The sequence below is a fragment of the Lutra lutra genome, chromosome 1, assembly GCF_902655055.1.
Source record: "Lutra lutra chromosome 1, mLutLut1.2, whole genome shotgun sequence".
Lineage (NCBI taxonomy): Eukaryota > Metazoa > Chordata > Mammalia > Carnivora > Mustelidae > Lutra > Lutra lutra.
Window position 1 is genome coordinate 159,794,832 of NC_062278.1, and position 26,169 is coordinate 159,821,000.

Below are 26,169 nucleotides of genomic sequence, written 5' to 3' on the forward strand. Positions count from 1 at the left end.
AGGTCATGATCTCAGGGTCCTGGGATCCAGCCCCGCATCGGGCTCTGCTCAGCAGGGAGCCTGCTTCCTCCTCTCTCTCTACCTGCCTCTCTGCCTGCTTGTGATCTCTCTCTGTCAAATAAATAAATAAAATCTTTAAAAAAAAAGAATTAGGAAAATAACAGCTCTGTTTTAACACTCCATCTGTATCTTTTGAGGCACACATACAAGTTTCTTGATCATATTCTGAAGGGTAAAATCGCAGACTCAAGGTGTGTGCATCTTCAACTTGATCAGCTAAGTAGCTTACAAAGTGCCACTGACATCCTTATTAATTCTATTTTTTTTTCCTCTCTCACTGAAATGTAAGGTCGTTGGCAGCGTTATCAAAGTGCAGGCCTTGGGCCCTCAGCAGCAGCCTCACCAGGGTGCCGGTTAGAAATGCAAATCCTCAGACCCTCACATCAGACTTGCTGAGTCAAAAACTCCGAGAGCACCGCCTAGAAATCTGTGATTTCACGAGTCTTCAGTGATGAGAAAGTTTAAGATGCGCTGTGATCCGTTAGCGCCGCGCCTGGCTTGCAGACCGCCAGCTTCAAACAAATGAACAGTGGAGCCCGGGAGCTCGGGCTAGACCGGGCAGCGCAGCACCACCTCGGCACCCTCCCGGAGGCGGGAGCTTCTCCCGGACCCCCAGCTGGGTGGGGACGGCCAGCAGGACGGGGCGGGCCGGAGGCTGGTATCCCCGCCTCCCAAGCCTGGGGCTCGCCGCGTAGCGCAGTCCTCCGCCTTCCTTGCCTTCTCGTTCCCTTCCTTCCTTCCCTCCTTCCTTCCTTCCGCCGGGCGCGATGGAGCGGGGGAGCCGGGCAGCCGCGGCGCTGCTTGCGCTGCTGTGCGCGGGCTGTGTGCCGCGCTGCGGGCGCGCCCAGTACGAGCGCTACAGCTTCCGCAGCTTCCCGCGGGACGAGCTGATGCCGCTCGAGTCGGCCTACCGGCACGCGCTGGACCAGTACAGCGGCGAGCACTGGGCGGAGAGCGTGGGCTACCTGGAGATCAGCCTGCGGCTGCACCGCCTGCTACGCGACAGCGAGGCCTTCTGCCACCGCAACTGCAGCGCGGTGCCCCAGCCCGAGCCCGCCGCCGGCCTCGCCCACTACCCGGAGCTGCGCCTCTTCGGGGGCCTGCTGCGCCGCGCGCACTGCCTCAAGCGCTGCAAGCAGGGCCTGCCAGCCTTCCGCCAGTCCCAGCCCAGCCGCGAAGTGCTGGCCGACTTCCAGCGCCGTGAGCCCTACAAGTTTCTGCAGTTCGCCTACTTCAAGGCAAGTTTGGCCGTCCGGCCCCGCCCCCAGGCCCGGCCCCGCCCCTCCGCCTGGGGTGGCCTCGCACCGCCTTCCCGGTGCAGCCTGCTCCTACCCAGCGTTGCCAAAGGACGCCTCCAAATCCTGTCCCCCCTTCTTCATTTTAGATAGGGATGAAAATACTTTCTAGAAGGGTTATTCTGGGGCAGAGAATAGGTACACAGAGCGTCTAGCCACCCAGCAGTGCCTGATAAATGTTAACCTGTTACTTGAAGACAGACTCCTCTTTTCTGTGCATACCGTTAAAACCCCCTTTTCTCAAATAAGTGGCGACTTTCAGTAACAGAAGGGAAGAGGACCTGAGGTGCCGACTAGTTCCTTTTAAAGAAAAGGAAGTTGAGGCCTGGCCAGAGCAAGGGCTTGTCGGGAGCACACACCCCGGCCTAGAGGAGCAGAACTGTGTGCTGTGACTCCTCAAGGTTGGCGCTCTGGGCCCTTTGATCTGGGATTTAACACAGTTATCATACTCCTCTGTGGCTGCTTAAACTCTGTGATTGCTGGCTAAAAATAGCGCACAAATGGCAGTTCTTGATCCTTGGAGTCCTTTCTCTGGGGACCCGCAAGTTTTAAGAATGGGCTGAATGCCCTAACTGGATAAAGCGACTTTAACTTCGCGGGTGGTTACCAGTTTTTGCCAAGAAAAGCCCTCTCAAAGTCCAGTTTCTACTTTAGCTAATTGAAAATAATTTTTAAGGGAATATATTGTAGTCATTTTCATGACTACAAAAGTAGATTCAGGGCGCATTCCAGACTCTGGAGGTAGAAGTTGTTTTGTTTTGTTTTGAAACTTTGCTTTGAGTCTTTGGATTGCAAATCTGTTTTTCATATTTCTGAAACAGAGCCACCTTAGGTTGCATTCATAAGAACAGTAAAATAGCACAAAACCCCAAATAGGTGAAAAGCTGAGTTATTTCTGTGTTCATATTTTTATATAAAGTATCACTTTTGTAAATGTTTGTCCTGGCAATAAAAAAAATAGTTTAAAATAGAACCGGGGGATAAGATTAATAAAGCTCCAGGACATTGAAAAATGATGGCTGGCTTCTAAAGGGCTATGTTTTAACAAAAATGACTCCTTTAATTCTCTCTTTTTTGCCTAGTTTTTGCCAGATACAGTCTGAACCAAATTTGAGTCATATAATCAAGGGGGAAATGTTTTATTTTTAAAAGTGGAGACTAGTAGAAGCTGATTCATCTACAGATGAATTTGAAACAAGTGATATAGGGAGGAGGGGAAGAGTATTTTACTTAATGTGACGGGAAGGCAAAGGTTTTCTCCTTCATGATGGTGGCCTCAAAGGTCAGGATGGTCACAGCTATTCTTCAAAACCTTTCACAGGTTTGATACAATCACTTACTTAGAAGTTGGTGAAATACCATCTGTCTTGGTATTTTGAGATCTCCCAAAGGACAGGAAAGGTTCAAGATTTTATTAGGAAGCTAGGATCATCACTTAGTTGCTTCAGTAGAAAGTCACTGAAGAAGTGATTTGAGGTGGTGTTACTGTGTGGATTATTTTTTGCCTTAACGATGTTTCTCTTGTCAATCTCCGTGTATGGGGTGGGGGAGGACATGATTGGAGGTATGCATATACACGCCCCCGGCACCTACAGTCTGGAGGTTGGTGTGGGAGACAAAGCTGTCTGCTTCTGCTACACACTGAGACCGATTTAGGAGTGGCTCATTTGGTAGGTGGCTGGAGTCCTCTCATGTAGGTGGCTTGTCTCTCAAGAGCACCTGGGAGGGTAGTCCTTTTCTCCAAAACCTGCCTGGGTTTCTGTTGGAGGCTTAGCTGCCAAGATGTAGCTCCATGTTCCAGAGGTCAGGGCCCAAGCTGAAGTGAATAAATAATTTATATATAAATATATACATTTACATTTATATATATATATTTATATAAATGCAAATGTATATATTTATATATTATATCTATATAATATAGATATAATATTTAATATATTATAAATTTATATATAATATATAATATTTATTATATTATATATGATATATGTATACATATTTATACATATTTATATATATTTTCTTATATATTTATATATTTTCTATATACTTATATTTATATATTTTATATATTTAATTATTTATATACATTTATATATATTATATATATTTCCAATACATTTATATGTTGGAAAATATTAGTATATTTTCCAGCAGAAAAGGTGTGGTGTAGTCCCACTGGGTGTAGTCCCACTGGGTAATTGGAGGAATGTTGAAAAGTGGTTATTTACAAAGGCTAGTAATGACACCCCCCCCAGGGCCAAAAAAGGCTCAGGAGAGGACAGTTCCAGGAAGCAGGAAGGAGGGAGAGGGCCACCTTGAGAAGAGCTGTGACCTTCAGATAAAGGCCAGTAGTGGCCCAAGATGACTGAAGGGAGGAGCGAGGAGATAAGTAACCCAACTTTAACCTCTTGCCTTCCTTCAGGCTCCCACTGGGGCTCCTCACTGGTGAACCCCACTGGAAGCTGGAGGGCAAGAGAGCGCAAGTCTTGATGGGCCATGGAAGTCCGGAACCCTCAGCTGGAAGCATCATGTTGAAACACAGAGTTACTTGAAGGTTTTGCAAAAATCACTGCTCATCCTCCATTGAGCAGATCTCCCCTTTCTTTGTTGTACTCAGGCGAATAATCTTCCAAAAGCCATTGCTGCTGCTCACACCTTTCTACTGAAGCACCCCGAGGACGAAATGATGAAGAGAAACATGGCGTATTACAAGAGCTTGCCTGATGCTGAGGACTACATTAAGGACTTGGAAACAAAGTCATATGAGGTATATTTGGGTTTTTACACAGCCAGCCAGTTGCAGTGTGAGTGGCTGCAGAAGCGGGTCTTGATGAATAGCTATTGACATCCCGGACCTCTAATGATTTTGGTGGCGTTGTTGAGTTTTATGACAATGGAAATGATTGACTTTTTTGCACAGTTGACCCGTTTGAGAATGAGATTTTACATTCTATGATGCACTTAAAGCCACATTTCCTTTAAATGCTGTATTTTAGAAATAAGGTCATTTGGGGGCACTTAGGTGGCTCAGTTAAGTGTCTGACTCTTGATTTCTGCTTAGGTCATGATCTCAGGGTTGTGAGATTGAGCCCCAGGTCAGACTTCTCTCTCAATGGGGAGTCTGGTTGGGATTCTCCCTCTCCCTCTATGCCCCCTTCCACTCCTACTCTCTCTCCCTCTGTAAGGAGGTAAATATGTTTGTTTGTTTGTTTTTTAAGAAGGTCATTGGATCATTTAGTTTTAAGATAGAGGAATAAACACATATCTTGGATATCATCCATAAATGACCAAAAACACAAGAAACAGGAGCGTAAGTCTCCATTTCTGATGAAACTAGAAGACATATCTTTTTACACACACACACACACACACACACACATATACACATATGTATTGAGGTGGAAAGGGAATCGAGGAGCTTGGAGGACTGACTTGACAGATTAGAGGGTACTGAAATCTATGCATCTGTGAAGGGGAGTCTGATGGGAATGAATGAAGAAGCATCTAACTCCTTTGAGCACTTACTGTTGTTCAGACCTATTGAGTTTGGTACCCAGGGGCATGGGTACCTGGGAAGGCTTAGGGCACGGTTAAAAAACAGAGGGATGTGTTGGAAGTATCCATGAGGAGCTGATAGATCCCAGCCAAGGACTGACTTTAGGGTCACCGGTCATGCGACCAGACTGCAAGCTCACTTTGTCATTGGTGGTGACCCTCAGATACAGAGTACAGAGTCTTGATCAGTTTTCCAGGGAAGCATTCTCCAGGCTCTTGCAGGACTCGTGAAATATCATGCTTGTCTGCCTGTGTCTGAGAGCCAGTCTGGGGAAAGTGGTGGGGGCCTCACAGCTGAGTCAGAGACTTTATCTGCTTCTTGGTTCTTAGCCTCATGCCTCAACCCCCACTCTGCTATGCCTGATCCCTGACCCTCCAGCCCTTATAGATGGAGTTTCTAGAATAAATCACCAGTCTCTGGTGAGGAGCGCCTTTGGAAGGTATGATCCCTTTGGTGGACAGATGGGTGTGCAAGGAAACCTGGGGCTCTAACAACACTGTTCAGACTTTTGGCCCTGCTTTCTCTTCTGTGCCTAGCACCAGTCTCTGTGGTCGCTAGTGCCTGCAAATGCCGACAGGTGTATGACATAGTGTAGTGCATGGTGGTGACAGGTGGGGGGATCACTTCCCCCTAGACCCTCCTCTGTGATAATTTGGCTTTTGGTCCTTACAAAAGTTGTTGAAATGTCCTGTCTATTGCTGGCTCCTTTTCCATTCTCAGTGAAAAGAATTTCTGCCTTTGTACCTTTTTCACTGTGGTCTTCACTGGACTTGGGGAGCAGAGCTGAGAGCTCGTGGTCAGTGCACTGCATCTAACTGCAGGTGGGCTAGACCATTCTCTCCCTCAGAGTCCTGCCGGGTGGGCTGGGGCTGCCCGGCTGTGTGCCCAAGGCTTCCGCCTCCAGGTGTGGCTTTCTTCTTGCTGCCGCCCAGCTGTCCCTGCAGAGCCAGCTGCCTGGACTTGCGGCTCGTTTTCCTGGCTTCTGGGCATGCAGTTTGGTTCTCTGCCTGCCTTATTTCCGGGGGATGCTGCATGCTCAGGAGGTTCAGGGAGATCAGCCTCTCTATCTGACACCTGAAGCTTGGGGTTCAGGTCTGCGGGGTGGTCCTTAGACACCCCCATCCTGGAGCAGCTGAACACGAACTCCAAGTGGAGCATGCCGTGCTTATTTCCGCAGGACCCTCCAGGTGAGCGGGGTCGTGCATGTACCCGAGGTCTCTTTTCTTGTGAGACTCAGAGGCTTCCTCAGCCCAGTTATTCCTCTTTTATCTGGTCCAGTCAGCAATTAGCAGAAGTGTCTTGACGTTCCACCATCTGGCACATGCCCGCCCTCCCCCGGAACTAGCACTAAGGCTTGGCATTCCTATTTTATACTTAACTGTTGGGAGAAGAGTGTCTGCCACCCGCTGTCAAGCATATATCTCTTCTGTGTTTCAGTTGTAAAAACCAGCTTTACTGACGTAGAACTTATTTGAAATTTATTGACTAATTTTAAGTGTATAATTCAATGAGTTTTGGTAAAGGTATGTGAGTGTGTAACTACCATCACAGTCACATCACAGAATGTTTTCATCTCCCCTAAAATGTTCCCTCAGGCCCCTTTCCTGTCACACCTTTGTCCCAACCCCTGACCTTTGGCGGCCAGTGCCCTGATTTCTGTCACTGTAGTTTTTCTTTTTGTCTTGACTTGAATTTGATTTTATTATCAAACACCTCCTACTTTTTGAATCAAGTAAGAAGCGTACCATTGCACATAGGATAGAAAAGCTAGATATAAGTCAGTTCCTGGGCGGCTTCCTATTCAATTAAGGGTCGGCTTGGTTTTTTGGGGACTAATGAGAGTGGAGCTTCACGATGGTCTGACTCTTCTCGGTTGGACGGCCCTGCTCCTTCATGTCTGGGAGCTTCACCCTCTCTTCTTGCTTTCCAGAGCCTGTTCATCCGGGCCGTGCGGGCCTACAATGGCGAGAACTGGAGGACATCCGTCACAGACATGGAGCTGGCCCTTCCCGATTTCTTCAAAGCCTTTTACGAGTGTCTCGCTGCCTGCGAGGGCTCCAGGGAGATCAAAGACTTCAAGGATTTCTATCTTTCCATCGCAGGTTGGTGGCAGGCTATATTCCACATGTAAATGGGACAACTGTCCTGGGGCATCTGTGTGCCTTCCTGGGGACTTGAGGGACTGTGAGGAGCCCCCCCCCCTTTTTTTTTAAGATTTTATCTATTTATCTGAAAGAGAGAGAGAGCACAAGTAGGCTGAGTGGTAGACAGAGGCAGAGGGAGAAGCAGACTCCCCGCTGAGCAAGGAGCCCAATGTGGGACTTGATCCCGGCACCCCGGGATCATGACCTGAGCTGAAGGCAGACCCTTAACTGACTGAGCCACCCAGGCGACCCTCTGAGTAGCTGTTGAGCTTCAGTATGAAGGGTGGCTGGGGAGGTAATATGTAACCCACATGTCCGGCCTTTGATTTAGCAGGGGTTTCTGAAAAAATCCCTGAGTACAGTGTTCAGTCAAGCACAGCCTTAGAAAGGGGGTCCCGCAGATCAGTCCTGCCCAGTTACAGATCCCCTACAGGCTTTTGGAAAAATAAAAATGGGTCTGAGAGCAATTCATGACTCACACTGTATAAAACGTTACTAGTTTAGCACCCTTAAGGGTGCATTCCAGTGGCGTATAATACATGTGCGCTGATGTGCCCCTACCACCGCTGTCCATCTTAGCCACCCATCATTTCACCTTCCCAAATGGATGTCCTGTACCCATTCAACAGCAGCTCCCCTCCTTCTGTGACAGCCACCACTCCGCTTTCTGTCTGTGTGAATTGGACTACTCCGGGTACCCTGGAGAAGTAGAATCCTATAGCATTTGCCCTTTTGTGACTGGCTTATTTCACGTAGCGTAATATCCTCCAGCCTCAAAAATATTGTAGCAAATTGGTTGCCTTTTAAATCATCAGTAGATTTTTCCTCTACATCTATTTTCTCCCTTTGGCTATTGAAAAAACGAGATCATTGGCCCCTGAGAGATTCATAGTCTGGATTTTGCCGACTGTACCCCCTTGGTCCTCTATTCCCTGTATTTCTTATAACTTGGTAGCTGGATGGTGAGGCTTGATCAGGCTCAGGGTTGATTTTCTTTTTTTGTGGAGGTAGGGGTACAAGACAGCTTCCTAGTTGGTGCTCAGTTCTCGTGTTCCTTCCCACATCCCTTCATGCCTATAATATCAGGAAGTACTCCCCACACTCAGACTAAAGGAGGGGTACGAAAAGAGTGCTTCCTTGGAGTTACCATGTTTTGACTATAGACAGTTGCTAGAAAAAGTGACATTATGTTCTAACTAGATGCCAGGCCCTGTTCTATGCTCTTTATGGGTATTATTTTGAGTTTGCAACCCTATGAGAAAGGTACTAGCATTCTCCCCATTTTATAGCTGGGAAAGCTGAGGCCTAGAGAGATTAAGTACTGTGCTTATTGTTCTCTGGGGGAAGGGCTGGGATTTGAACCCAGACAGTCTTGACTAGAGTCTTCCCCAGTGAAATCGTCTCACCTCACCTACATTATACTTAATCTGGGACCTTATTATATTTTTTGAATAGGTAACATATATGCACATAGTATAAACTGTGAAAGACACAGAAGGATACATTGTAAAAAATAAGTCTCCGTCTGTATAGTCAGGGTCCTGACTGGAGATAGATGGCGGACATACACAAGGATACCTCAATATGGATTTGTTCATAGAAATGTGGGTGAAGGTGAACCCCAAAGGGGGAAAATGTACCCTCGGGCTACTAGTAGTGGAGTTATTATCTCCTAGGATGAAGGGGAGGAAGGAGTTACAGGCAGTTATTAGGAAGTCTTGCTTCTATCCACATCTCTTCTACCCATTCCACTCACCTCAAAGGGAACCATTTTTATTACCTTCCGGCTTATACCTCTATAAGGTTTTTTTCCTACAAAAATAAGCAAAGATCAGTTTATCTTTGATCTACCGAAGATATATCTCTATATCTTTATATGTAGATAGACGGATAATTGAGAATTTTTTTTTGTTTAAAATTTTTATATTTTATTTTAAAATAATTTTTTTATTTTCATTTTTATTTTTATTTTTTTTATTTTTAAGTAATCCAAACCTATAAAGAAGTAGCAAGAGTAGTACAAAGAACTCTCATAAACTATTTATCCAGATTCACCAATTTTTCACACTGATTGTGCCACATTTACTTCATCATTCTCTCTAGATATGTGTATGTAATTATTTTTATTACAGAACCACTTGAGAGTATGTTGCATACATCATGACCCTTTACCCCATAATACTTCAGTAAATTTCCCAAGAATAACAATATTCTCTATAAATCCACAATGCAGTTATTAAATTCAGGCAACTTAATATTGAGACAATACTTTTATCCGATCCGTAGTTTATATTGCAGTTTTGCCCCTTATTCCATAAACGCTCTCTAGCAACTTTTTCTTTCCTGGTATAGTCCAGTCCAATATCATGTTTCCTATTTATTTGTCATTTTTCTTTAGTGTTCTTTAATCTGAAACAGTTCCTTGGCCTTTCTTCTTATGCCATTAATTTTTTTTATGCCATTCATATTTTTTTTAAGAATATAGGCTAGGGGTGGCTGGGTGGCTCAGTCGGTTAAGCATCTGCCCTCAGCTCAGGTCCTGCTCCGGGTTCTGGGATTGAGCCCCACACTGGACTCCCTACTCTGCAGTGAGCCTGCTTCTCCCTCTCACTCTACTGCCGCTCCCCTTGTTTGTGCTCTCTCTGTCAAATAAGTAAGTCAAATCTTTAAAAAAATATATAAGAACATGGGCCAGTCACTTTATAGGATATTCCTCAATATGGGTTCCTATTACATTCAGGTTGTACACATTGGGCTGGAACATTACAGAAGTATGCTTCTCAGGGTATCCCATTCAGATGTGCATGGTACCTGTTTGCCCCTTACTGGTGATGTTGATTTTTAAGCATTTGGTTCAGGTAATTTCCAGTTCCCAGCTTTTCAGCAATACTATTTTTCCTTTTGATACTAATAAATAATTTGGGAAAAAAATACTTCATGATGAGGACAATTTGCTGTTCATCAAATTGTCTCCATCCCCTCCCCTATGACCATACACATAGCAAATGAGCGGATATTGAGGATTCTTGCCTGATTTCTTTTTTCTCTATAAAGGTTGTCTATACGTACATCTATTTCTCTGTATTTTTTGTTTGCTTTTCTCACACCGAATAGGTACCGTACTTTATACACTGTTCTGTTCTTTGTTTTTTCCACTTAGCAATATATCCTGGCTAGCACATAGAGAGAGTCATTCTTTTTTGCTGTTGCTGACTACTCCACTGAGGGGTGGGGGGAATGAGGCACCACAGTTTATTCAACTCTCTGATGGACATTGGTTTGTGCCAGTCTTTTACTATTACATGTAATACTTCAGTGGAGAACTTCAGGCCCTTTTTTTTTTTTTGGCTAAGTGTGGAGGTGTGTTTTCAGAGTCAACATAAGTCGGATTGGTAGTTCAAAGAGAAAATGTCTTTGTAAACTATTTAGTATTTTAAGTTACCATTTTGTTTCCTAGCAAAAATGTGTGAGAGTACCTATCATCTACAGTCTGGCCAACAAAATGTGTACCATCATCCTGGATCTTTTGCCGGTAGCTGCACGAAGGGAGGAAAGGGAGGGGGCCGAGGTTCATGTGGGAGGATTTTAGTGACCAGTCCTGAAAGCAGTGGAAGTAGCTTTCATTAGTTGTTGCGTCCACATTTCATTGGCACAACTAATCATAGGGCGCCAACCCAGCTGCAAGGGAGGTTGGGAAATGTAGTCTTTGATGTCTTTCTCTATTATTATATTTAGGTCTACCTATTCTCTTTTAATGGCTGTTTAGATTCCTACTATTTGTATGTACCATAATTGATTAATCACCTGTTGATTGGCAGTCAGGTTATTTCCAGGTCTGCTTGTTGTTGCAACAGTGCTTATATGTGCTTGTGTCTAAAGAAACTTTCCTAGAAGTAGACTGCTGGGAAAGGATGAATACCCAACTTTTGTATCAACATAGAAGGGACTGGAAGAGATGCTGAGTGATATAAATAAAGCAGAGAGAGTCAGTTATCATATGGTTTACTTATTTGTGGAGCATAACAAATAACATGGAGGACATGGGGAGATGATGAGGAGAAGGGAGTTGAGGGAAATTGGAAGGGGAGATGACCCATGAGAGACTATGGACTCTGAAAAACAATCTGAGGGTTTTGAAGGGGCAGGGGGTGGGAGGTTGGGGGAGCCAGGTGGTGGGTATTATGGAGGGCACATATTGCATGGAGCACTGGGTGTGGTGCATAAACAATGAATTCTGTTATGATGAAAAGAAATTAAAAAAAAAAAAAGAAGAAGTAGACTGCTGGGCCAATGGATATGTGCATTTTAACCTTTGATGCATTTTGCCAAATGACTCTCCAAAAAATGTGTTCATATTTTGCTTCTAATGACAGAATAAGAGAGTGTAAATTTCACCATTCTCCCTAACACTGGGTGTTACCGAATTTTTAAAATTTTGCCCATTTAAATGACAGGCAGTAGCTACACTTATGGGGAACACAACAAAACGTATAGACTTGTTGAATCACTGTGTTGTATACCTGAAACTAACGTAATGTGTGTGTCAACCCTACTTCAACAAAACAGGATTTTTGTTGTTGTTTGCAAATTTAGCAATTTAAACTATTTTAGGTGGGATTGTATTTCTTCATGACAAATGAGGTTTATCTTTTCACAATGTGTCTTTGCCATTTTTATGATTTCTTTTCCGTGAACATCCTTTGGCCATTTTATATTGGGTGTTTGTCTTTTTTCTTACTGTTTTACGGAAGTTTATGTATTGAGGATTTTAGCCCTTTCATCATAAGTGTTGCAAGTATTTTCCCCGTATCATCTTTGCCTTTTACCTGGATCACCAAGTGGGGCAGAGGGAGTACTGAGAGGCTGATGAATGTGCTGCTCTGAGAATTTGTGTGGCTTCTTTCAGATCATTATGTGGAGGTCCTGGAATGCAAACTGCAGTGTGAAAAGAACCTCACGCCTGTTATAGGAGGCTACCCAGTGGAGAAATTTGTGGCCACCATGTATCATTACTTGCAGTTTGCTTACTATAAATGTAAGTAATTATCTTCTACCAGCTCTTAGGCAAGGTCCTTAATTCTCCTGAGACTCAGCTTCCCCATCTGTAAAAAACGGGGGTAACAACACTTACCTCTGGTTGTTGAGAGAATTTGTCAAGGTTGTGTTGACAGCCCTGGTGCCGTGCTTTGCACAGAAAGCCAGCCAGCAAGACCTGGTGATTCAGGGCACGGACCCTGGAGCCAGACCACCTGGGTTTATGTTTCCGCTTCATCACTTCCTAGCTTCTCCGTGCCTCAGTTTCCTCATCTGTAAATTGGAGATAATTGTTCTAACCTTGTGAGCTGATACGTGTGGAATTCTTAGGGTATTTGTACACTAGCACATGGCCTTATCTTCTCCCTATCATCAGCCTTCCCTTCCAGACTGAGTTTTATTCCACTCTGTCCTTCTTGGACCTGAAATTCGAGTTAATCTATCAGAACGTTCCAAGGAGTTGAAGGGAAACAAATGTAAGAGAAAGTTCATCAGAGTTCAGACTTCAGAGTCTGTCTTTTCACCCTTTCCTCCTCTCCCCATAACTGATGTTGTCTGAGTGGTGGGAACCTTGCGGTGGCAAGCACAGGAGGATCCTTCCCATTCAGGGATGGGTGTCCTCGGGGACTCAGGGATATGCTGTCAAGGGACCAGCAACCTTGGCTTCCACAGCCCTCTTTCCCCACTGTGGCTATTATTTCTTTGTTGAGTTTCCTCTTCTTGCAATAGCCACCTGCCTTTTTATCTCCCTTCTTGTCCTCTTCAGGACTGAAAGATGTGCCTGCTGAAGGTTAAAAAAGGGACCCCCCCCCAAAAAAAAAAAGAAAAAAAAAGAAAAAAATTTTCTTCTATATGTGTGTGTGTGTATTTAATTGTGTTCATCAGGATTATTCCTGAGAAGACCCTGTAGCTGTCATTTACAGTAGAGCTTTGTGAGTAGGGGAAATTGCCCCTTTCAGCAGTGAACCTGCTATTATGACAGCCTGAACCTCATCTAAGGATGCGATGAGATATCCTGAAATGTCCCTTGATTGGGACGTTCCTCAGATCAACAGGAGGGTGAGGTGTGTCTTCAGCAGATGTCCCTTCCCGTGCATAGAGGCAGGGATGATATTTTATTTGCCACTGTAATCCTGGTACTAGGTAAAGGATTATTGAGCATAGAGGACAATACTCTTATTCTTTTTGGTGAGGGGTGGGGTGAGGTGTAGAGAGTGAGCTGGGGAGGGGGTGGGGCAGAGGGAGAGAGAATCCTAAGCAGGCTCCGTGGTCAGCACAGAGCCTGATATGGGGCTCTATCCTACCACCCCAAGATCATGACCTGAGCCGAAATCAAGAGTCAGATGCCCAAACGACCAAGCCACCCACGCGCCCCAAGTCTTGTTCTATATAATCTAGGAACATGCTTTCACATGAGACACACCAAGCTCACAATGGGTCCTCAGCAAATATTTATTTGGCTGCGTTCTAATGACAAGGGGACAGTTTTCTCCTAGACAGTGTTTTGCTTATGAAGAGCCCTCTTTTTCAGTCTAAGTGATTGATTAGCGCTTTCTTATGAAAAGACTTGAAGTATAGGCTTGTTACAGCAAAGTGAGCATCTCAGAGATGTACAGAGAAACACCCAAAGCAGAGCACCCTTTCCCATCTCCCCCACTTATCCCCACTTAGTATTAACTCTGTGTTTATATTCATCCATGCTTGGAAGAGCCCTATTTTAAGGAGAATTATGGAAAGTCATGTATATTTTAAAAACTTATTCTGGAAAATGTAAAGTGTACATTAGAGATGATGGTATAATGAACTGTATAGTATGCCCATCACCCAACTTGAACTTTTGTCAATACTTTGCCAGTCTGGGATTTACAGTTTAAAAGTTTTATGTTGGGATGCCTGGGTGGCTCAGTCAGTTAGGCAGCTGCCTTTGTCTCAGGTCATGATCCCGGGTCCTGGTATCAAGCCCCGCGTTGGGCTCCCTGTCAGTGGGGAGTCAGCTTCTCCCTCTCCCTCTATGCCTCCCCCTGCTCATTCTCTCTTTCTCTCTCAGATAAATAAGATCTTTTAAAAAAAGAAATAAAAGTTTTCTGTGGATGAAAACACAAGCTACTGTTGTTGTTTGATAAGCTGGTGTTTTTATTCCATTTTCCTGAAAACCTGTGTTGGCACCTTCTTGAGCTAGGCCCCATGTTGGACTCTGAAAGGGAAAGAATCCAGCAGGTGTTCGAGCCCTCTGAGCAGGGAGTGGCTCTGCCTGCGCAAAGCCAGAGCACGAGGCCTTTAGAAGCGTTCCAGATACATCCAGGCTCTGGCAACACACTTGTCCTTGGAATCCTCACACGCTCTGAAGATCGCCCTGAGTATCAGAGACGATGGCTGTGACCTGTAGATACCCGTGGACCAAAACCTCTAGCTCTACCCGCTGCTCCACGGGAGATCTTTGCTTTCTGGGTTTACAAGTGAAAAGTATGAGTAACATATACTTCTTGAAACTAGCTTCTTGAAAGTCAGCCCTGTTGCGAACTCTTTTGAGATTATCTACCACACCCAATTTTTTGAGCACAGGTGTTATTTATGCTTGAACCCCAGCCCCGGAGACCGTGAAATAAGTACCTTCCCCACCTTGCTGACCTTGTGAATAACCCGCGCCCTGAAGTCGTCGGTTTTTAGGGTTGTTGTTACAGGAGACAGCCACTTGGTGGCACAATTTATTCATACCCACGTTTTGGCTAACTAGAGCTTTAGCAGAGGTAGTGGGTTGTAAATTGGAGGGCCATGTGCCAGGATAAATACCCAAGGGCTTGCGGCTAATCACCTCTTTCCCCTTGCCCCCCACCTCCAAAACAAATCCCAACGCCTGCAGATCCCCTGTGCTGTCATAGGTGGGGCAAGTCTAAGGAGACGTCGATACCGGGTGACTTCACCTCGCTTCCAGCCCAGAAGGCCCACCATCCTTTGTGTCTTCTAGGTTTAGGTTAGCTGTAGGAGGGCTGCGTGGATCTGGGGATTATGGTGCCATCCAGATGGGACCCAGGCATCTCCTCCCTACATCCCTCAGCCCCAGGATAGTCCAGGGGACCCAGCCTTCCCCGCTCAGGTCAGTGGAGCCTGAAGTAGAACATAGTAGACATTTTGGCAAAGGCATCTACCTAACGAGAAATTCCATGTTTCAGAACCACTCCCCAGGCTGCTGTGGAGACCCAGTCTGTGCCCGGCCCACCCAGGGATGGCTCTGGCCCGTCACAGGCTTTCCCAAGGAGGGGCTGTGGAGGAGGGGCTTGCCCATGGATGTTTTCTTTAGGAAGCCAGCGCGGCTGAGGGGAACTTCAGGCACGGTTTGCTGATTTCCTGTGCCTCTTTTCTCCCCGGTCTCAGTGAACGACCTGAAGAACGCGGCCCCCTGCGCGGTCAGCTACCTGCTCTTTGACCACGACGACAAGGTCATGCGGCAGAACCTGGTGTATTACCAGTACCACAAGGACAAGTGGGGCCTCGCAGATGAGCATTTCCAGCCCAGACCAGTAGGTGGCGGGGCGCGGGGCACCACGTTTGCGGGCCCTTCCTTCTCACGTTAGGCGACTGCTTTGCCTCTTAGGGGAAAGCATTATTACAGAAATGAAGGGGAACCCCTTTTTTCTGGGTGGGTTTTTGTGGGGTTTTTTGGTCTCTTAACATTTTGCTGCTCTATTCTGATTCCTATATCAGTAAAAACTACAAATTTCAAACATTACAAAATAGTTTTACTTAGAAAATGTAATTCCCTCAAAATCCCACACTTTTTCTTTACCCTCTGCATTTGCTCGTATATACAGCTTGTATTTATTTATTTTTACAGAAACAGGGTCAACCTTTACCTGCTGTTGCGCAACTTGCTTTGTCTTTCCAAGAATTCATCAGGAATGTTTTCCATATCACACTCACACACCTACTTATTTTTTAACACCTCCAAGATAGATTCATTTATGGATGGACCATCATTTAATTCACTTGATGGACAAGCTCAGCTTTGCATGTGTTTGTTTTCAGGGAACTCCACAGATTATATATTACTTTTTTTTTTTTTTTAAGATTTTATTTATTTATTTGACAGAGAGATCACAAGTAGGCAGAGAGGCAGGCAGAGAGAGAGGAGGAAGCAGGCTCCCTGCTGAGCAGAAAGCCCGATGCGGGGCTTGATCCCAGGACTCTGAGATCATGACCTGAGCCGAAGGCAGCGGCTTAACCACTGAGCCACCCAGGTGCCCCGATTATATATTACTTTTAAAAAATCTTTTCTAGTTGGTCTTTGCCCTTAACTTGTATTTTCCTTGGGATTTTTATACACTGTCCCAGTTTGCCATACACACCTCACGCCCCTGCCAACACACACACACACACACACACACTCGCTCTCTCTGTCTCACTCTCTCACTCATTTGGGGTTGGCCTTTCTTTTTCAATTGAGGTATGTTTTACATACAGTAAAATTCATGCTTTTGAAACGTACAGTTTAGTGGTTTCTAGTAGAGTCACAGAGTTTTACAACCATGATCATTGTCCAATTTTAAACATTTTCATCAAGCCCAAAAGAGTCCATACCCTGTCTCGCCCTCCCTCCAGTTCTGACATCAAAAGGTTGGTCATAGAAACTGTTCTGTGTTTGTGTCTGAACAGGAAGCCGTTCAGTTCTTTAATGTGACTACACTCCAGAAAGAGCTGTATGACTTTGCGAAGGAAAATATAATGGATGATGATGAGGTAAGTTTTCATGTTGAGCGCATGTCTGGCTAAGAGAAAATATTACTCACATCTTTGCAGGAATCACTGGAAGGCCGAGCCATCCCTGAAACAGAAGGGAACCTTGAGAAATACAATTTCTGTGGGCATTTTAATGAAAGAGCATTGGAGGGGGGAACACAGCTTTCTAGAAAACCCAGGTCATAGCACCACATTTCCTGAAGGTGAATATGGAGGAACCTATCATTGAAGTCATCCAGTGATAATTTTTTAACTTTATAAAATTGCAGTGGATTTTCAATGACTCAGCACTCCAAACACACTTGGAACGCCTCATCCCAGTTTTTCTGGGTTATGATTATTATCTTTTTCTTCTTTTTCTTTTTGTAAATTTAGTCCTTGCTGTGAGTCATTTTCTCGTTCTCTGAGATTGCTTGAAATTCCTGATTCTCATTCAGCTGCCTCCTTTTTTTCTTTTTTTTAAGTTTTTATTTAAGTAATCTCTATTCCTGGTGTGGGGTTTGAACTCATGACCCTGAGATCAAGAGTCACATGCTCTCTGACTTGAGCCAGCCGAGTGCCCCTCAGCTGACTCCTTTTTTTGACAAAGACTCCACTGCTGATGGAGGAGTCGTTTTGGGGTGGGGCAGCCTACTCACAGAAAAGTCCTCATTATGGGGTGTATTTAGAGAGATGTATTTGAAACAAACCAGAGCATGCTTCCTAAGGCAGCGAGGGACTTGCTGGCCTGACCCCTCACTTCATAGACAAAGAGCTGGGGGAGAGGAAAGTTCTGTGAGCTCCTGGGCAAGACCCAGAGGCCCTGAACCTCTGGGTCTTCTCTTTCCACTGCCCTGGTTTTTGGTGGAGCACTTTGAAATAAGTTATGATCACGGAATTTGCTTTCCATGCACAAATTTGCGTGGGGTGGACCCATCACTGGCAGGCACTAAATTCCCCAGAGCTCTGGTTTTCCATCTATAAAATAGGACTAACAATGTTGACCTCACAGGGTTGGGAAAATGAAGTATCACACTGCATGTGGAAAGGCTTTATAGACTAGAAAGTGATCACTGTGTCCTGAGTCCTAGGTTGGGTTAAGAAGCAGAGCCTGACATAAGGTCACAAGGACGCTGCAAAGGAAGGAGTGCTGGCTACGCACAAGCAAGGTTGGATGCTCTAGTTTGGAGAGTGGAGAAAAATATATTTAGAAAAAGGAAGAGCTGAGTTCCTAATGGTCCAGAGCAAGCCACTCTTGATACTTTGAGATGTATACTTCCAATGTTTTCTATATATTTTCTGATATCTATTTATAATAAACCCAACTGTAATAGATATCATGGATTTTCCATTTGAAATGGTAATATGAGAAGTTCCCTTTGTGATGTTTTTCTAGAACACCTTTATTCACACACCATAAAGTACATAATATAGTGGTTTTTAGTATATGTGCAAAGTTGTGTATCCATCACTAAGAATTTTAGGGCATTTTCATTACCCCAAAAAGAAATCCCAAACCTGTTAGTAGTCATTCCCATTCCTTCTCCTCTGTCCATCCCTCCCCCATCTCTGTCCCCAGCCCCTGGCAACCACTAATCTACTTTCTGTCTCTATGGATTTACCTGTTCTGGACATTTCATATAAATAAAATCTTATGGTAGGTGGTCTTTTGCAATTGGCTTCTTTCCCTGAGCATAATGTTTTCAAGGTTCAACCATCTTGTAATATATATTGTGTTACATGTAAAATTCCTTTTTATTGCTGAATAATATACCACTTTATGGATATACCACATTTTGTTTACGTGTTCCTCTGTTGATGGACATTTGCACTGCGTTGTTTTCACTTTCTGACTATTTTGAATAATGATGCTATGAACATTTGTGCACGTGTTTTTGTTTGGACAAAAGTTTTAAATTCTCTTATATATGTGGAAGTGGAATTGCTGGGTCAGATGGTAGCTCTGTAGTTAGTTAAATTGTTGAGGAATTCCCAAACTGTTTTCCAAAGTGGGTGCACAATTTTACATTCCCACCAGCAGTGTATGACATTTCCAACTTGCCACATCTTTGTCAGCACTTCTTGGTGTTTGTCTTTTTTATTATAGCCATTCTAGTGGGTGTGAAATAGTACTTCATGGCAGTTTTTATTTTAATTTCCCTAATGACTAATGATGTTGAGCATTTTTTCATAAGCTTATTAGTCACTTGTATATCTTCTTTAGAGAGATGTCTAGTCTATTCAGATTCTTTGTCCATTTTTTAATTAGGATACTTGTCTTTTTATTGTTCAATCGTAAGTGTTCTTTATATATTCTGGTTATAAGTCCTCCATCATATATATGAATTGCAAATATTTTCTTGCAGTCTGTGGGTTGTCTTTTTCATTTTCATAATGGTGTCTTGAAGCATAAATGTTTTAAATTTTAATGAGATCCAACGTGTCTGGTTGAAACTGCATCTTGAAATTGAAAGTGTAAGTCTTCCAACTTCATTCTTCTTCTAGGTTGATTTGGCTATTATGGGTCCCTTGCATTTCCATATGAATTACAGTATCAGCTTGCCAATTTCTTTTTTATTTTTTGCTTGTGTTTTTGGTGTCAATATCTAAGAAACTTTCACTTAATCCAAGATCATGAAATTTCAGTCCTATTTTTTTAAGATTTTTATAACTTTAAGACTTTAGTTCTACAATCTATTTTGACTTCATTTTACATATGATGTGAGGTAGGGGTCCAATTTCATTCTTTTACATATTGATATCCAGTTGTCCCGGCACCATTTGTTGAAAAGATTTTCTTTTCCATTTAATTGTCTTGGTACCCTTGTAGGAAATCAACTGACCATAAATGTAAGGGTTTATATCTGGACTCTCAATTCTAATCCATTGATCCAGATTTCTATCCTTATGCCAGTACCAGACTGTCTTGAATACTGTAGCTTTATACTGCATCTTGAAATTGAAAATGTGAGTCTTCCAACTTCATTCTTCTAGGTTGTTTTGGCTATTCTGGGTCCTTGCATTTCCATAGGAATTATAGCATCAGCTTGCTGATTTCTTTCTTTTTAAAGATTTTATTTATTTATTTGATACAGAGAGAGAGAGAAAAAAAAAATACAAGCAGAAGGAGTGGCAGGCAGGTGGAGAAGCAGGCTCCCCACTGAGCAGGGAGCCAGATGTGGGATTTTGTCCCATGACTTTGGGATCATGACCTGAGCCGAAGGCAGACGCTTAACCTACTGAGCCACTCAGGCGCCCCTGCTTGCCAATTTCTGCAAAAGGCTGCTGGGATTTTTTTGTAGGAATTGTGCTAAATCTGAAGATCCTTTATTTATTTATTTTTTGATCCTTTAGATAGTATTGACATCTAAACAGTATTAAGTCTTCTGATCCATTAACATGGGATGTCTTTCCACTACTGGAGGTCTTCTTAATTTCCTTCAGTAATGTTTTCTTTTTTTTTTTTTTTTTTTTTTTTAAGATTTTATTTACTTATTTGTCAGAGAGAGAGAGAGAGAGTACACACAAGCAGGCTGAGTGGCAGGCAGAGGCAGAGAGAGAAGCAGGCTCCCCACTGAGCAAGGAGCCCGATATGGGACTCGATCCCAGGACCCTGGGATCACGACCTGAGCTGAAGGCAGTGGCTTAACCAACTGAGCCACCCAGGCGTCCTCAGTAATGTTTTCTTAATTTTCATTATTTTTTATTCTGTTGCAAATGGAATTTTTTCTAATTTTTCTTTTCAGTTGTTCATTGCTAGTATGTAGAAATACAATTGATTTTTGTGTATCGATATTGCAATTCTGCAAATTGGTTGAACTTGTTTATTCGAATAGTTGTGTGTGTGTGTGCGTGCGCACATGCGTGCTTATACATGCAAGTGTGTGTGTGTGTGTGTGTGTGTGTGTGTGACTGTGTTGCTTAGGAGTTTCTACATGAAACATGAGCTTCATGTTACCTATGAATAGAGGTGATTTTACTTCTTCTCTTCCAATCTGGATGACTTTTGTTTATTTTTCTTTGCTAATTTCCCTGACTAAAACTTCCACTAAGATGTCAAATAGAAGTGGGGAGAGTGGACATCCTTGTTTTGTTCCCAGTCTTAGAAGAAAAATATTCTGTGTTAGCATTAAGAATGTTGCTAGCTGTGTGTTTTTTTGGTAGGTGCCCTTTGTCAGGTTGAGAAAGTTCCCCTTCTCTTCTTAGTTTGTCAAGTATTTTTAACATGAAGTGGTGTTGAATTTTGTCATTTGCTGTCTTCTGCGCCTACTGAGAGGATTGTGTGTTTTTTTTTTTTAATGTTTATAATAAACATGACTTTTTAATGACTAATATTCCCTGGTATCAATTTTTTTTAAAGTAAAGCTTTTTGTTTTTGCAGGCTTTTAGGTTGCTTCCAACTTTTTGCTCTCACAAATAACATAGCTATGACTAAATTGGTTACTCCTTTTTTTTTTTTTAAAGATTTTATTTATTTATTTATTTATTTGACAGAGAGAGATCACAAGTAGACAGAGAGGCAGGCAGAGAGAGAGAGAGAGAGAGAGAGGGAAGCAGGCTCCCTGCTGAGCAGAGAGCCCGATGCGGGACTCGATCCCAGGACCCTGAGATCATGACCTGAGCCGAAGGCAGCGGCTTAACCCACTGAGCCACCCAGGCTCCCTAAATTGGTTACTTCTTTTCTGGTCATTTCCTTAGGATAAATTTCCATGGGTGGAATTCCTGGGTCTAGGGCTATGAACATTTTGAACACTCTTGATGTACAAAGACAATATGTTTCGAAAAAATCATACATATTAGCACAAGAGAATTTTTATGATATTCAGAAATGCTCTGTCATGTCACAGATGAGGAGATAAATTCAGAAAGGTGGAGTGACTTGCTCAAAGTTACACAGCTGGTTAGTAATCACCCGTTGAACATCAGGCTTATTCTGGGCTTTAAAACTCCTAGTATTCTTGGACTTGATACAGTCAAGATAAAAAAAGGAGTCTGTTAAAGGTCCTAGAAGAAATTAACTTATTAATCAAAGCTTTAGAATTGTGAAAGAATTAATCCATCTCTAAAGAACAAGCTATTTTCTTTTCTAGATATCAAAGTAATTATTTAAAGTAATTATTTAAAACAAAGTATCATCAATACAATAAAATTCCTAATTTAATCTTTAAAATTTCCAAAGGACAAAATACTACATTGAAACAAAACATCAATACAATTTAGCTACTGAAGTTAGGGCATTCTCCTTTATTATTATCTTCCTGGGGTCGAAATGTGTTGTAAGAGCTCCTGAAAGTTCTCACACTGGTTAAAAATTTTGCAGACACTTATTACGGTTTCAGAAACTTTATAAAGCAGGCTGAAATAGGTACTTCAAGTTTCGGGTTCTGATGGTTGTTTGATTTGTGAAGGTCTAAAAGAAATAGATTATAATTTACAGGAGTGATTTGTTGAGGGAGTGCTCTCAGGGAGGAGAGAAGCGAGGGGCAAGGGAAAGAGCCACGAAGATGTATGGTCTCAGCTGGAGTCAAGCTTAGCCTGATCCCACGGGAGTTCTGGAGCATGGATTGTACCACAGAGCTCTTCCTGCATTTTACAGGCAGCTTATCCTTCTGTCCTTGGTTGTTGGCAGCCCAGAAGGGCTGGTGTCTAAGCTCCCTGGTGGGGCTGCTCCTTTTATTCAAGATCAGTTGTCCAGAAAAGGGGCAGCTATCAGCCGTCAGTAATCGACATTTCCAACAGCTGGGGAATGGGTGCATTCCCCAAGCAGATCTGAGCTAGGCTCTTGGTGCCTCCATTCTAACAAACCACAGAGGAGGTTGTGTTTCTTTTGTCTGTATTGTCTTGGGTACTTATTAGTGAGCTAAGAACAGACAATACCATCATCCCCATGTCACAGCAGCCACACAGCAGGAAACAGTAACTCCTGAGACAACTGTCAGGGCCATACATATAATCCTTCTACTGTGTTTTCCTTTTGGGATCCCGAAAGCAACCAAAGAGCATCATTTTTTCTCTTTTTCTTTTTTTAAAGATTTAATTTATTTATTTGAGAGGGAGTAAAGCTTGCTAGAGAGAAAGAAAGAGAGCCAGGTGGAAGGAGAAGCAGGCTCCTCGCTGAGCAGGGAGCCTCACACGGGGCTCGATCCCAGGACTCTATCCCAGGACTCTGCGATCATGACCTGAGCCGAAGGCAGACACTTAACCCACTGAGCCACCAGACACCCCAGAACATCGTTTTTTCAATCAGTAGTTTTCCACTTCCATAACTTCAGTTTCTAATCTCAGGCATGACAAGGTAGATGTATTTGGTGAAAATAATAAGACTCCCTTTAGCGTCTCATGTACTTGGGAGATTTCCTAACTATCCTCAGATGCTGATATTTTTCTAATGGGAAGTGTGTTAAAATATCAAAAAGAGCAAATAGGCTCTAGGCCTGGGATGGTGACTTCTGTGAAAGAGGCCAAGCTTTAGCAGGGGTGGTTGGCATCAGTGGGGCTGGCCCTCATGGGAGCAGGACTTGGCCTGTTTGGTGGTTCACTCATTCTTGGCAGTTAAGAGAATGGGTGTCATCAGCTGGGCCCAGATGTGTTGTGGGAGAGAAATCAATGCGGAGAAGGAAATCAGAAAGTATCCTGGGCTATTCCAGGTTGAGGCTTAAGGCTGATTGCAGAAGGAGGGAGCAGATGGGCTCCTAGTCCTGAGAGTGGGCAAGTGGGTCCCACTGTACCCAGGAGACTGTCTTGTAATGGGAGTGACTGCTTGAGCACACCAGCACCGTGCACGAATACTCTCCATCATTCCTTTAGCAGGTTTCCCACCTTCTGCGTGCCACATTCCGGGGAAGAAAAGCAACCCAGGTGCTGGTCCTGGAGAAGCTCATGGTCTGCTGATCAAGGCAGAAGGGGAATAGATAAAGAGTGCTCCTGTGGAATAACTGCTAAGGGTTCAGGGTGCCCAGAAGAGGGGGCACTGAGCAGGTCTTTAAGAGGGTGGCTGGATTGCCCCCTTCCCACGGGCCACCCACGGGGGTTCCAGAGCTTGTGACTCCACGTTCACATGGAGGGGAAGCCACATCCCTCCCAGGGGGACGTCAGGTCCTCTGGGTGCAAGGGCAGTGGGGAAGGGCTGCTCCAGCCCACGCAGGCAGCCAGCAGGGGCATCTTAGAGACAGTCTCTGCTTACCAGCACTTTTATTTTTATTTTTTAAGATGTTTATTTATTTATTTGACGCAGAGAGAGAGAGCCCGAGTAGAGGAAGCAGCAGGCAGAGGGAAAAGGAGAAGCAGGTTTCCCACGGAGCAGGGAGCCCAAGGCGGGGCTCGATCTCAGGATGCTGGGATCATGTCCTGAGCTGGAAGCAGATGCTTAACGCCTGAGCCACCCAGGCACGTCATTACTGGCACTTTTAAAGTCAGGTAGCCCACCTAACACAAGTGTCCTATTGTCTTTTACAGGGAGAGGTTCTGGAATATGTGGATGACCTCTTGGAGCTGGAGGAGACTGGCTAGTCCACAGCAGAGAGATGCCTCTCGATGTTCAGGAGACCCAGATTCGTCTTCCTTACCCCAGTAGCCCTTGTTGTTGATACCTCAAAGCCTTCTCTTTGCTCTGTGAAGTGAAAGGGAAGCCTCAGCTCTCACTACATACAATAAGGGGTGAGCCTGCCTTCCTTGTGACTGCCTCCCCATGGTCTGCCTCCCCATGGTCTGCCCACATCCACACCTATCTCCCTCCCTATCTTCAAACCCGCCTTGACCATGTTCACGCCCACCTTTCTCACCGTTTTCATTGGAAGGACAGTCTTCCATTTTTTCCCCCCCAGGAAAATCACTATTATTTTTTAAATAAGAAAAATACTCCTAAAATTAAATAATTGTGAAGACCTACTTTGGGTTTTCGCTCTTCCAGATTTTGGACTCCTTTATCCCCATGCCCTGATCCAGAAGAGATAACCAGACAACAAGGGCCAAATTCCTCCACGCCCCCGACAGCCTACACATGGTCTGACCTGCACCATTTCCGGCCCCCACTGAAAGACAGTTTGGGTAGATAGTGCAGGCTACAGAAATAGGGCTTTTGCTCAACACTTCTGCCTCTCCGAAGTCTTACAATGGTTGGTCGGTCCCCCTTGGGGAAAATAGTCAGTTACAAGTCTCAAAGTTCAAATGGAAGAAAGCAGAGGGAGTCTAGTTTCATTCATTCTTTCAATAAATATTTATTGAGCACCTGCCTACATGCTAGACATTGACCTGGGCACTGGAAATGCTGTACAGAATGACAGAAAAAAACCCAAAACCAAACCCTGCCCTCTGGAGCCTACATTCTATAAGGAGAGACAGACAACAAATAAGAATAAATATATACAACCTATCAACAGTGTTAATTGCTATGGAGAAAAATAAAGCAGGGAAATGGGTACGGAAGCCTGGAGATAAGACTACAGTTTTAGATAGCATGGTCAGGGAAAACTTCACTGGGAAGGCGACATTAGAGCAGAGACTTTAAGGAAGCAGTTCTCAGGAAAAAGCATTCCAGACGGAGGGAACAGCATATGCATGAGAACATGCTTGCTGTGGTGGGGGAATAGCAAAGAGGCCAAGGAGAGGAATGGGCAAGGGGAAGAATGGAAGGAGATTAGGTAACGGAGGTGGGAGAGAGGACAGGTGGCTTAGGCCAGTGTAAGGCCTCTGGCTCCTACTCTGAGTGAGATGGGAACCACTGGAAGGTTTGGGGAGAGGAGTGCCTTGGCTGCCATATTGTGACCAACGGCAGATGCAGGGACATCAGGCAAAGGGAGTGCTGGCTTGAACCTGAGCCGTCACAATGGAGATGGTGAGAAGTGGTCAGACTTGGACTTATTTTGAAAGCTGGGCCTGTAGGATTTGGTGACAGATTGGATATGGAGCATAAGAGAAGGAGGGGTTAACAGTGACCTCAAAAGGTTTTGGCCTATGTAACGGGAAGGATGGAGTTGCTATTACTGAGAATAGGGAAGTTGGTTGCACGTGTTAAGTAAGGAATTTGGTGCAAAGTAGGCTCTCTGAGGCTGGGATGGAAGGTTCAGGCTGCAAATAAAAATCTGAGAGCATCCTCAGATCAGGTCTTTGACAGAGCCTGGTCCAGACGCATGGGTTTCTTTTGGGGGTACATTCAGAGGAAACCTGTGAAGGCCTCCATCAAGCATAGTTATTGACTGTCCTGTAGGGGGTAGGGGGTACCTTTGAAGGCAAGAAGCTCGGTCAGCTGAGGGCAGTTCTCTTGAAGGACGGTGACCACTGGCAGTGGATGGGCATGGTGAGGAGCTGGGAGCAGGGATGTGGGTCCTGGCTCTGTGAAGGGAGGTTGGGAGGAATGCCAAGC

The 26,169-nt window shown here is 44.2% G+C and overlaps 1 protein-coding gene across 2 annotated transcripts; it reads left to right on the top strand.

The window, feature by feature from the left end:
• The first annotated feature begins 727 nt into the window (after positions 1-727).
• CRTAP (cartilage associated protein) lies at positions 728-25,179 on the top strand. Of its 2 annotated transcripts, XM_047741506.1 has the most exons (7): positions 752-1,298; positions 3,979-4,128; positions 6,848-7,019; positions 11,968-12,096; positions 15,468-15,613; positions 16,746-16,829; positions 24,264-25,179. In XM_047741506.1, exons 1-7 carry the CDS (start codon positions 828-830, stop codon positions 24,315-24,317), a joined length of 1,206 nt encoding a protein of 401 aa, XP_047597462.1. In that variant the 5' UTR covers positions 752-827; the 3' UTR covers positions 24,318-25,179. The 2 variants fall into 2 exon arrangements, with proteins under 2 accessions (XP_047597467.1, XP_047597462.1); XM_047741511.1 differs by lacking the exon at positions 11,968-12,096 and having other exon boundaries at positions 728-1,298.
• Positions 25,180-26,169: the final 990 nt, after the last annotated feature.